This window comes from Myotis daubentonii, chromosome 4 (assembly GCF_963259705.1).
Source record: "Myotis daubentonii chromosome 4, mMyoDau2.1, whole genome shotgun sequence".
In the NCBI taxonomy this organism is placed as follows: Eukaryota; Metazoa; Chordata; class Mammalia; order Chiroptera; family Vespertilionidae; genus Myotis; species Myotis daubentonii.
This window is the reverse complement of record NC_081843.1, coordinates 101,776,996-101,790,272: the sequence shown is the minus strand read 5'-3', so window position 1 is coordinate 101,790,272 and position 13,277 is coordinate 101,776,996. Positions and strand designations below refer to the sequence as shown.

Below are 13,277 nucleotides of genomic sequence, written 5' to 3'. Positions count from 1 at the left end.
TGTATATGCCACAGCATTCACAGAGCACTTACCAGGTCATCAAAGATATCCCTTTGGTGCACATGAATAGTGATCAAAGTCTCATATTTAACTCGTTCCATGGAGCTCAGATCCTTGGTTGTGAGGTCTATCAATGTGTTCAGCAGCTCCAAAAAAGACTGATTGGTTTTCTGCATGATTTTTTTATCAAACTTGGCATTTCTAAGGGCTTCTTCTGAATCCCGTGTCCATATCATCTGAATTCCTAATAATCCAACCTATGGAAATAAAAAGGGCTTCATGAGTGTATATGGAATATGAATAGAATTATTCACCTGAAACTTATATAATTTTATTAACCAACGAGAGGCCTGATGCACAAAATTTGTGCAAGAGTAGGCCTTCCTTCCCCTGGCTGCTGGCACCGGCTTCCCTCTGGCACCCAGGACCCCGGCCTCCCTTGGGCCACTGGCAGGGACCCAGGCTTCCCTCGCAGCCCTGGTTTCATCCGGAAGATCATCCAGAAGGTTGTTCAGTCTAATTAGCATTATTATGCTTTTATTATTATTATAGATGTCACTCTAATAAGTTCAATAAAAAAGATTAAAGAATTAAAAATAAAATTAAAAAACAAACAGAAATTACAGTGTAGTGAATAGTTGTGATTATACAAGTATGTCACCATTGATTACATCAACTTTATATGTTTTATCAGAACCTAGGAAAACACTATTCATATTGTTTACCTAACAATTAAGTATGCACAGCCTCACAATATATCTATAATTTTTTTCTTATAACTTTAAGTCATTTATTGTTTAAGCAATAATTCTCCCTAGCTAGATTTTAAGTTACTGGCAGGGAAAGCATGCATCTTAAACCTGCTTTTCCCAAATTAACACAGTTTATACATAGTTGATACTTTCAAGATCTTTATTTATCACAATGACTAAGAAAATATCATTTTCTGAATTTTAATGCTGATATATACTTCTCATTTTTATGGTAAGGCATGCATACACTCAGCACATTTTTATGATTTATGTACTAAAGATATTCAGTAAGAAAAAAACTTTAAAATTAAACAAAATATATCAACTATCTCTACAACACTCATATATGTATATATGTGCACATATATAACCAAATAATCTGTAATTGAAACCTTTAAGCTAATATATATTTATCAAATCCTTATAAAAAATCTTAATATTGGTCCAGAGTTAAATAGAAGCCAGTTGTGTCATTTACAATAGAAAATATATGAGCTCTAAAATGACTATTCTGTGAAAAAATACTTTCCAATTTCAACACACTGACCTGAGCAGGGAAGGAAGAAAGAAATTCAATCAGTTGGAAACTTGTTTCTTGAATATTTTCAGCTGCCTGGCGAATCACATGATGTAATGAGGACTGAGATTCCTCCAGGAGAGAATTGAGCCAAACTTCCACATTGCCCTCTGCCATCACAGGTTTATCCAATTCAATCGTCTCACCCTCTCGAGAGGAAATTGACAGAATGCGATCATAGATCTATGTTAGGAGCCAAAAAAAATAGCTATATTCATATGAAGAATATATTCCTCCATTGCCCTCGTGTCAATGTTTTCCTTCCGACAGAAGCTAAGCTACAGATTATAACATAAAAGTCAAAATGTGACATAAAATCAATTTCAAAACAGTAAAAAAGAAGTTATCCGTGAAGCTAAAAGGGAATACTAAATCCATTCTAAATAGTCTATACTTGAGAGGGGAAAACTTGTTTTCTAAAAGAAATATTCAATACAAATGTAACAATCAAAAAATCTCTAGTTCCCCAAATGAAATGAAACTTCCTAAGAGATTGTCATCCACACCACGAGCTTATCAAGTTGACATTAACAATGACCTGGCCAATATGATCAAGCAAACACCTTACAAGGTAACTTCAATCCTGTACGAAACAGTGTGCTCCTTACAAGAGCTCTTGGTTGCTCACAATGTTTTCTCCTCCAAACCCAGCTCCTCAACTGGTCATTCCACTTCAAGCTCCATGCAGTATGGCATGATGAGGATAGCATGGTGTTTGAGGTTCTAAAAGACATTTGAATGATGCTCTGCCATTTACTGATCAGGCAATGTTGGAGGACACATCTCTGAGACTAAATCTCTTGCCTAAAATTAGACATTACAAATAATGCCTTCCTTACTTCCCTACTTCACTACCCACCTTCCTATTCATGCCAATTGGAAAAATATATATATAATGCAAACTATAAAGTAAATGTGAATATGTATTATTTTTCTTCATTAATAAGTGGTCTCAGATTTAGAACTGAATCCTAAATGTCAGCTTTAGAACTGTATTAATGAAGCCAATGAGTCTTAAATTTCAGGTCCTCTCACTTATGTGAACCCATTCCAAGGTTCTAAATATAAATTGGTATTTATAATTGTATATTTAGGACCCACAAAACCATAATCTGCCACTGGCAGTAGACACCTTATGGCAGAAACAACAACAAAAAATCAGTGCTATTTTCTTTTAAAGTAATTGCTATGAGTAGCAGCTTTGGATGAGGAGATTTAAATTATCTTCAATGTACAATGAGAGTGTGAAAAGCTTCACCAAGCACCATGAAATTCTAGTGCTTTTACTGAAGGATTTAAGCAGAACATCAGAAAGAACTTCCTAGGTAATTCAATCCCTTCTTTCAACCCACGAGTCCAGTAGATTTACACAAACATTGATTTAAAACCATTTCCATGTTTTCCGTTCCTCTCTACCCACCCCCTTGGTCAAGACTTTATTGCAGCAGCTCAGCCTCTTCCATCCTGACCTTGCAGTCACTTCTGACACTGGTTTCCATGCTCCCCTCTATTCCAGCACCTACATGAGCCAGAGAATCCTTCTGAAACTCAAGTCAGGTCACTGCCCTGCCCTGCATAAAAACCTCCCTTCTATCTTGTCACATTCACAATGGAGTAGAATGATATAATGTGATGCACTCGACCTTCTGGAATCTGGTCCACCCTTTGCTCATCACTTCTGGCTGTGGGTTAAATTGTGTCTCTCAGCCCCAAACTATATGTCAAAGCCCTAAGCCCCAGTACCTGTGACTGAGACCTTATTTGGAAATATAATCAAGTTAAGATGAGGTCCTGGATAACGGTGGGCCCTAATCCAACCACTGGTGTCCTTAGAAAGAGAAGGAAATTTAGAGACAGACACACTGGGAGAATGTCATGTGAGGACAAAGGCAGCGATTGAAGTGATGTGTCTACAAGCACCAGGGTTTCTAACCACCACCAGAAACTAGGAGAGAGGCATGGGACAGATTGTCCTCACAGCCTACTGACATCTCAGTTCAGAACTGTGAGAGAATAAACTTGTGTTGTTCCAGTCCAGGAGAGCTTTGGGAAACGAATACATTCCCTCACACACCCACATTCCTGCCCATACCTCCACTTGCCCTTCCTTCTGACTGGACCATGTGTCTATCCCTTCTCTACCTGCTTGACTATGTTCCACTCACCTTCAAAAAATCCGTTCAAACACCATCTTCTCCTGCACGAAGCCTCCTCCCACACCCCTTCCACCCAGGTGAAGGCTCCCTGACAAGTATTTCTCTGATCCTTGTGCAGAATACCAGCATAGCAAGTCAAAAATTACCAAGAGTTTAATTTTAATGTCAAATTTGTCTTAATGTTGTGCTGCATAAAAACAACTTCAGTGCTATTTGTGATGCATTTCTCCTTGAAGCCCTGGCACATAGCAAGGGGCTTGAACTTCAATGACTGGCTTTTAACTACTTACAATGGCATCGCTGTACCACTACACTAATTGCACGCTGGGGACGCCACCAGGGCGTGAATTCCCGGAGCTCTATATGCTCCCACTGTCAAGACGACATCTGCCACGGCACGTGATAGTTGCTCAACAAGTGCAGACTGCATGCTGGAATGAGCAACTGGTGCTTTCTTTAATCGAATCTCTAAACAGTTAACTTGGCATGTAAAACCATGAAAGCTACATACATTACATGCTTAATCATAAACTATTTGTTATTCAAATCTACACTCTAGATATTTAAAAAAATTACATAGTTCTGCAGGTAAATTGGGCTCAAAGGCTTGTATTTAGTCACCGGCTGAGGGTTAATGGCCAGGGCAGTAAGTGGAGAGCTGTTTAGTAAAGATAGCAGAGATCCCAAATTATGGTCATTGCTGGCCAGTAATTAGAGTTAGGCGAACCTTCTCATGGAACTTGACACTTTTAATGTTGTCAAACACGTTCAGCAGGTGGGCTTGTATAGTGTGCGCATCCGAGGCCTGCCCCAGAATCTCCAGAAGGGCCGGGTCCGAGACGAAGAAGAAGCGAGGAAAGCAAAGTCGTTTTCTCTCCAAGTATCTATGTGGGGAGGGAAACAACAAATGCTATAGACACACAAAGCAAAACTCTCTAGGAATAAATTAACCTGGATGGGAAAGGGAGGAAAGATTTTTGAAACAATCTGATTTTCCTACATATTGTTCCATGTTTTTTGTTTTGTTCTGTTACTGGTTTTGCCAATAGCATTCCATATTCTGATAGAGAAGCAATTTCTTTTTTCCAGAATTGCTTCACTTTTTACAACTATAATGTATGCATCTGACTTATTCTGAAAAATGTTATGCTTTCTTTGTAGAAAACAGAAAAAATATACACAGGATGTTTTTGTTTCATTTTCTTTCCAATAATAGTATTGTCAGGTAAATGGTGTGTATCATTTGTGGAACTGTACCTATAAAAGTCCAATGAGCCCTGGCCAGTGTGGTTCAATTGGTTGGAGCACCATCCCGAACACCGAAAAGTCGTGGGTTTGATCCCCAGTTGGGATGCGTGCAGGAGGCAACCAATTGATGTTTCACTCCCACATCAATGTTTCTCTCTCTCTCTCTCTCTCTAAAAAAAGAAAAAAGCATATCTTCTGGTGAGGATGAAGAAAAAGCAACAACAATGATTCCATCACCAAAGCAGAAACAAAATCCAGCTACAAATGAAAGGGTCTCCAGGGGTGGGCAAACTTTTTGACTCGAGGGCCACAATAGGTTCTTAAACTGGACAGGAGGGCCGGAACAAAAGCATGGATGGAGTGTTTGTGTGAACTAATATAAATTCAAAGTAAACATCATTACATAAAAGGGTACGGTCTTTTTTTTCAATAGTTTTATTCCTTTCAAACGGGCCGGATCCGGCCCGCGGGCCGTAGTTTGCCCACGGCTGGTCTAGGCTCTGTTCCACCTCCAAGCATTACCAAAACCCAGTCAATTTGCCCACCATTGCCCTGATTTCAACTGCACTTTGGTTTCTATGTTTGCGTTATTTTATGGTGATTCCTTATGTTATGGATGTTTTTTCTGTTATTCTCATACCTATACCTCTGTATCTTCATGTTCTAGCACATTTTAATATAATGAATGCAGAGTTAATTGCAGTTTCTTTTTGAAATCTTACCAGAAATACTTTTTAAACATTGTCTTGTTTTTATTTCTATTCTTTCATTTTGTGTATTATTTACTTGTCTTACTTTTTATTTATATTATTACGTGTTTTTATTATTTATTTGTTTCCTGTGTAAAATTATGGTCATTTTTACTTCATAGAAGCTGAATTCTCCTCTTAGAGTTTTTACTGAAAGACTGCTTGGATCAGTAGCTGAGCCAGGGGCACCTTCAAGGCCTGCATGGGAACTCCCGACAGTCCATCTTCAGTCAGGGGCTGGACTTCTGTTTTGTCCAGTGGGATGTCCAGGGTGAGGGTCAGAGCTAAATTCCTCAACACAAAAGAGAAGGCTTTTTTCAGAGTCTGAAAGAGGTAAAGCAAGGCAGGAGCTATAAGGAGAGGCTGGTGGTCAGTGAGGAAGTGGGAAGGGAAGAGCATTTCTAAAGTGATGAGAGTGGGTAAGCCTCGATATGTGTTGTAGTCTTGCTCTTTGACCCTCACAGGATAATTAGTGAAATATCCATTACAAGCTACTATTTGGGCAATTTGGATATGTTCACTTGAGCTTGGGAAAAAGCACAAGGTCTGGCCTCAAAGAGTGAGAAGGACATAAGCAGGGGCTGCCCAATGAGCCTCTTCTTATACCCTCCATCATCTTTTTAGAGGTTTACCTTAATGCTCCCAATGTTTTATTTTGTTTGCATTAACTTGTTGCATCCCTTACTTTAATGATTTTAAATATCCTAAACCTTCTTATTTATATAACTTTGACTTTTATTCTTAATAACTTACTTGCCAATTCCTAACCCTACTTGCCCTCAGACTAGTGGACATAAGACTAGTCTGATTCTGCTCAGGACTCAGGTAACATTTTCCATCCGTTTGGACTAGGATGGAAGGAAGCACATGGAATGCGACAACCAAACCAAGCTGCTGAAGTAGAGAAGACAGCTTATTCCTGATCTTTGAAGACCCTTCATCCATGCAGATCCTTATCAGCATAGGAGGGAGGGTGTTGTTTTTCTGTAAACATTAGTACTCAAGTATTTACACTGGCCTTACATATGTTGGCTCATAACCTCTTCTTGGCAACAGATCCAAAAGCCAAGGGGGGCTCAGTAAAAAAACTGTAATTTTAGAGTAGGCTTTACTCTAAGGAGTTATAAAATACTGGCAAAATATCAAGTGATATTTTAAGTATCTCCATAATAAAAAGAAATAGGAGAACCAAGATGGCAGCGATATAGGCAGACGCGTCCCAGGTCGTGTCCCGGAGCAAATGGAATGAACAGCTGAAACTAGTAACACCCACACCGAATTGGCGAAATTGCTCAGCTGATGAGAGGGTTTGCAGCCGGGAAGAGCAGAACTCCCCTGGAAAGGTAAAAAAAACCAGGGATTTGGGCAGGAAAGTTTGCCAGACCTCTGAGCCCAGAGAGTCGGAGGGAGACCGCGTGGCAGACAGCCGCGTCCCCTGGGACAGGCACAGCCCCTGACGGGGGGAAAGGAGAACCGCGGGATTCCTGGCGCCGCCAGGGAAATTGAGAGCTGGGTACTGTGACCGCGGAGGACTGAGCCTAAAGGGGGCAGCCTGAAGAGCTGACCTGACCATACAGTCCCGGTAAGAGAAGAAGCTTACAGAAACCAAGCCTTCCCCGTTTCCGCGGCCGGCATTTGTTTGTCTGTTTTCACTGAATCCTGTTCATGGGACATTTCGGATACAGACACTCACCTGTGCTGAAGAGAGGGAGAGTGTGCGGAGGAGTGGAATCTGGGGAGAGACTGGGGAGAGAGGGGGAGCCGGGAGAGGTGGCAGCGAATTGAGTGCTGAGACACCCCTGAGCCCAAGACTGGGGCAGCCATTCTCTCCAGAGAGTGAGGCTCCTCCCCCCGGCCCCCAGGCAAGGAGCACAGCCACACCCAGATTCCACCCTGTACGAGATCAAGGATTAAAATAACCTTATCAGTCCCTGGGAGTTAACAGGGTCTGGCCTATAGAGGGATTTTCAATCCCAGCAACAACATAGCGCCGGTAACTAACTATTACGCAGTCAGCTCTGGGCAGTGAACTTCCACTGGAAAGAGAGGCCCTATAGCCCCAGAGGCCAACCCCAGAACACTGCCACCCAGAGGCTGACCCACAAACTGACTCTTTGCTAAACACAAAATAAGGCAGTCTGGGAAATAAATGCGACCTGCTTTAAAATAAGGACTGTGGTTCACAACACAGAGGAACAGTATATCGCAGGGAAACTCAACACTCTCCTGAATACCTGGAAGGTCTAAGGCGAGCCACACTGAAGAATAGAAGAACCGAAGGACCTTCACTACTGCATTTTTTTTTTCTTTTTTCACTTTTTAACTAAGAAATCAATTTTTTTTTTCTGTTCTTTTTTTTTTTTCTTTTTCCATCACCTGATTTTACCCTTTTAATTACTACCTTCTTATTTTTTAACCAGTATTATTACTGCTACCATTTTACCATTTTTTAAAGTGCCATTTTATTTTCTCTTTATTTTATTTTGGGATTAGTGTTCTCCATTCTATTTTCATTGTTATATTATTGGTTGTTTCTAGTTTGCATTCATATCCAGGGAGCTGTTGCTGGAATTTGTTGGGATTAATGGCTGTTCTATAGGAGTATTCTCCTCATATAAAAAGTCTCTTCCCCTCTTCCACTTCATTCTCTCTTTTCGCTCTTTTTTTTTTTCTTTTCTTTTCTCGCTTTTATTTTGCCCCCTCCTTTTTCCCGATTTCATTTTTGCACTCCTTTTTTTGGTCCCTACGTTTCTTTTCTTTTTTTTCTTTTATCTTTTTCTCTTCCTTCTTCCTTATCCCCTAATTCTCTTAATGCAGGTGGTCACCTTTATTTGGAGTTATTAATATCGTGAATATATTTGTGTATAGTGCCTGGTACGTGGTGCTTTGTTGTGTTGTATTTTGTGCCTTTAAATCAACGCAGCAGATCCAAGCAACAGCAACCTCCTGAGCACCACATCCTCTGCTGAGGAACAGCAGCTGTACGTGAAACCTCGCCCCACCAGCCAGAAGAGCCACCACAGCTGTGAACAGCACCCACCAGAGGAGCTGCTGACAACTGAAGAGCAGCTGCTACCGCAACCACCCAAAGAGCAACCACAGACCAAGGAGTCACTGCCACCAAGGGAGCAACCACTGAACAACTCAACGTCTAGATATGTCAGTGAGATCAAACATGGGTAGACAAAGAAACCCCCAAAGGAAAGAGAAGGAGGACTCTCCAGAAAAGCAGCTAAGTAATACAGAGGCATGCAACATGACAGATAAAGAATTCAGAATAAGGGTCCTAGAGTGCATAAACCGGATAGAGGAAAAAATCGACAACCTCTGCAAGAAGCAAGAAGAAACAGATGAAAAAATCGATAACATATGGAAGAAGCTAGAAGAAACAGATGAAAAAATTGATAACATATGGAAGAAGCTAGAAGAAATGCCGGGAGCCGGTCCATCCTTGCTGTTTCAAGGGACCTGGCATATATGGCATACGGTTCTTAATATGCTTGCTCACCTTCTTGGTGCTGTGTTTTAACCAAAGTCACCTCTGAGAAAGGTTGAATCCCCAGGTAGGGATTTTCCCCTGAAGTTAGGGAGGGAATAAAACCCCTCAACTAAGTGCCAGGCGGGTAATTAATCCCTTTAACTACGAACAATCATGCTTAAACTACATAATCTTTTCTCCCTGGAATGGAGATAAGAAACGCCCTAACCTTTGTAATAGAAATTGACAGGATTAGAATCAACTAGTATAAATACAGATGCAACAAGACAACAACAGACAGAATTTAGAACACAGAACTAGAGACAGAAGAACTTCGCTGGAGAGAGCATGCCTGAGGATCCTGGAGAGGGACTGGCCTCAGAGCCTAGAGACAGAGCCTAGCGGGAGAACATGGCAAGGGATCCTGGACTGAACCTGACTACAGAGATTGGCAGGAGAACCTGACTGGAACCTGGACACTGAACCTGACTGGAGAGCCTGGACAGAACCTGGCTGGAGAACCTAGCGAGGGAACATGGCTACAGAACCTCGCTGGAGATCCGAAGCAGACCCTCTCTGGAGATCGAGACCAGAACTTGGCTAGAGATCCTGGCTAGGCTGCTGATCAACTGAACACTGTCTCCGTGCCCTTCCTTCTTCGCCGACTCCGTCCACACCTTTGGGGACCCCTGGACCCGCTGGGGCTGGACCCCGGCAAAGAAACAGATGAAAAAATCAACAACTTAAGTAAGACCCAAGAAGAAATGAAGAGTGATATAGCTGTAATGAAAAACTCCATTGAAAGTATCAACAGTAGACTAGGAGAAGCGGAGGACCGAATTAGTGAATTAGAAGACAAGGAAGCAAAACACACCCAAAATGTACTGCAATTGGAGAAAAAAATTAAAAGACAGGAGGAGAGCCTAAGGGAGCTTTGGGACAACATGAAACGAAACAACATACGAATAATAGGAGTACCAGAACAACAGAAGGATGAACAAGGATTAGAAAACCTACTTGAAGAAATAATATCAGAAAACTTTCCTGAGGTGGGGAAGAAAAAAGTCACACAAGCCCAGAGAGTCCCAAACAAGGTGAACCCGAAAAGACCCACACCAAGACACATCATAATCACCATGGCAAATGTTCAGGACAAAGAGAGAATCTTACAGGCTGCAAGAGAGAGACGGAAAGTTACATACAAGGGATCTCCCATTAGACTGTCAAATGATTTCTCAACAGAAACACATCAGGCCAGAAAAGAATGGACTGAAATTTACAAAGTGATGCAAAGCAAAGGACTGAATCCAAGAATACTCTATCCAGCAAGGCTATCATTCAAACTTGAAGGGGAAATAAGAAGCTTCACAGACAAAAAAAGGCTAAGGGAGTTTGTCACAACCAAGCCAGCAATGCAAGGAATGCTAAAGGGACTGGTATAAAAAGAAGAAATAAAAAGCTCAGAAAGAAAACAGCCACACACACACACACACACAAAGAAATGGCTACAAACAAGTACCTTTCAATAATAACTTTAAACGTAAACGGACTAAATGCTCCAAACAAAAGACATCGAGTGGCTGAATGGATAAAAAAACATGACCCATACATCTGCTGTCTACAAGAAACCCACATCATTAGAAGGGACTCACACAGACTGAAAGTGAAAGGATGGAAAAATATCTTTCAGGCAAATGGAAAGGAAAAGAAAGCTGGGGTAGCAATACTTATATCGGACAAAATAGACCTCAAAGTGAAGGCCTTAACAAGAGATAAGGAAGGCCACTTCATAATACTAAAGGGATCAATACAACAAGAAGATATAACCCTGGTAAACATATATGCACCCAATGTAGGAGCACCCAAATTCATAAAAAAAACTCCTGGAAGATATCAAAGGAGAGATCGACAACAATACAATCATAGTAGGGGACTTTAATACACCATTGACAGCACTGGATAAGTCCTATAGACAAACAATCAGCAAAGATACAGCAATCCTAAATGACTCACTAGATCAGATGGACTTAATAGACATCTTCAGAACACTTCACCCCAAAGCCAGGGAATATACATTCTTCTCAGGTGCTCATGGTACATCTTCAAAAATAGACCACATGTTGGGTCACAAGCAAAGTATCCCCAAATTCAAGAAGATTGAAATCATAAAAATCATCTTCGCAGACCACGATGGCATAATACTAGAAATAAACTACAATAAAAACAACCCAAAATACTCAAACACCTGGAAGCTGAATAGCATGTTACTAAATATTGATTGGGTTACCAATGAGATCAAAGAAGAAATTAAAAACAACCTGGAAACTAATGACAATGAAAACACAACAATCCAAAACCTGTGGGACACAATGAAAGCAGTCCTGAGAGGGAAGTTTATAGCTCTACAGGCCTATCTCAAAAAACAAGAAAAAATGGTAGTAAATCATCTAACTCTACAACTCAAAGAATTAGAAAGAGAGCAACAAGAAAACCCCAGAGTGAGCAGAAGGAAGGAGATAATAAAGATTAGAGCAGAAATAAATGACATAGAGACCAAAAAAACAATACAGAAAATCAATGAAACCAAGAGCTGGTTCTTTGAAAGGATAAACAAGATTGACAAACCTCTAGCCAGACTCACCAAGAAGCAGAGAGAGAGGACCCAAATAAATAAAATCAGAAACGATAGAGGCGAAATAACAACAGACCCCACAGAAATACAAATGATTGTTAAAAAATACTATGGACAGCTCTACTCCAACAAACTAGACAACATGGAGGAAATGGACAAATTCCTAGAAAAATACAACATTCCAAAGCTCAATCAGGAAGAATCTAAAAATCTCAACAGGCCAATAACTATGGAAGAATTTGAAGCAGTCATCAAAAAGCTTCCATCAAACAAAAGCCCAGGACCAGACGGCTTCACAGGGTAGTTTTACCAAACATTCAAGGAAGAACTAAAACCTATCCTCCTCAGACTACTACAAAAAATTCAAGAGGAAGGAACACTTCCAAGCTCATTCTATGAAGCCAGCATCACCCTAATACCAAAACCAGGTAAAGACAACACAATGAAAGAGAATTACAGGCCAATATCCCTCATGAACATAGATGCCAAAATCCTCAACAAAATCTTAGCAAATCGGATCCAGCAGTACATCAGAAAGATCATACACCATGACCAAGTAGGATTTATCCCAGGGATGCAAGGATGGTACAATATCCGCAAATCAATAAACGTGATACATCACATAAACAAATTGAAAGAAAAAAACCACATGGTCATATCAATTGATGCAGAAAAAGCATTTGACAAAATTCAACACCCATTTTTGATAAAAACTCTCAGCAAGGTGGGAGTAGAAGGATCATACCTCAACATAATAAAAGCCATATATGACAGGCCCACAGCCAACATCATACTCAATGGACAAAAACTAACACCATTTCCCCTAAGAACAGGAACAAGACAGGGATGCCCCCTCTCACCACTCCTGTTCAACATAGTACTGGAAGTGTTAGCCATTGCAATTCAGCAAGAAGAAGAAATAAAAGGCATCCAAATTGGAAAAGAGGAAGTAAAACTGTCCTTATTTGCAGACGACATGATATTATACATACAAAACCCTAGAGATTCCATCAAAAAGCTACTAGACTTAATACATGAATTTGGCAATGTAGCAGGATACAAAATTAACCCCAAGAAATCTGAGGCATTTCTATACACCAATAGTGAACTTTCAGAAAGAGAGATTATAAAAACAATCCCGTTTACCATTGCACCAAAAAAATTAAGCTACCTAGGAATAAACTTAACTAAAGAGGTAAAAGACCTCTACTCAGAAAACTACAGGACGTTGAAAAAAGATATAGAGGAAGACATAAACAGATGGAAGAACATACCGTGTTCATGGATTGGTAGAATCAACATCATTAAAATGTCCATACTACCCAAAGCAATCTATAAATTCAACGCACTTCCCTTTAAAATACCAACGGCATACTTCAGAGATCTAGAACGAACTCTCCAAAAATTCATCTGGAATAAAAAAAGACCCCGAATAGCTGCAGCAATCCTGAAAAAGAACAAAGTAGGTGGGATCTCAATACCAGATATCAAGTTGTATTACAAAGCCACTGTTCTCAAAACTGCCTGGTACTGGCACAAGAATAGGCATATAGATCAATGGAATAGAATAGAGACCCCAGAAATCGGCCCGAACCAATATGCTCAATTAATATTTGACAAAGGAGGCAAGAACATACAATGGAGCCAAGATAGTCTCTTCAATAAATGGTGTTGGGAAAATTGGA

The 13,277-nt window shown here is 40.4% G+C and overlaps 1 protein-coding gene across 2 annotated transcripts in view; it reads right to left on the bottom strand.

Moving 5' to 3' along the window:
* Positions 1-13,277, bottom strand: part of DNAH5 (dynein axonemal heavy chain 5) — a 232,376-nt gene that overhangs the window by 103,366 nt on the left and 115,733 nt on the right. For both annotated transcript variants that reach the window (XM_059694776.1, XM_059694777.1), the window contains 3 exons: positions 4,213-4,369; positions 1,300-1,512; positions 33-257 (listed from right to left, as the gene is read on the bottom strand). In XM_059694776.1, the coding sequence (XP_059550759.1) occupies positions 33-257; positions 1,300-1,512; positions 4,213-4,369 (595 nt within the window). The remainder of the gene's footprint in view (positions 1-32; positions 258-1,299; positions 1,513-4,212; positions 4,370-13,277) is intronic.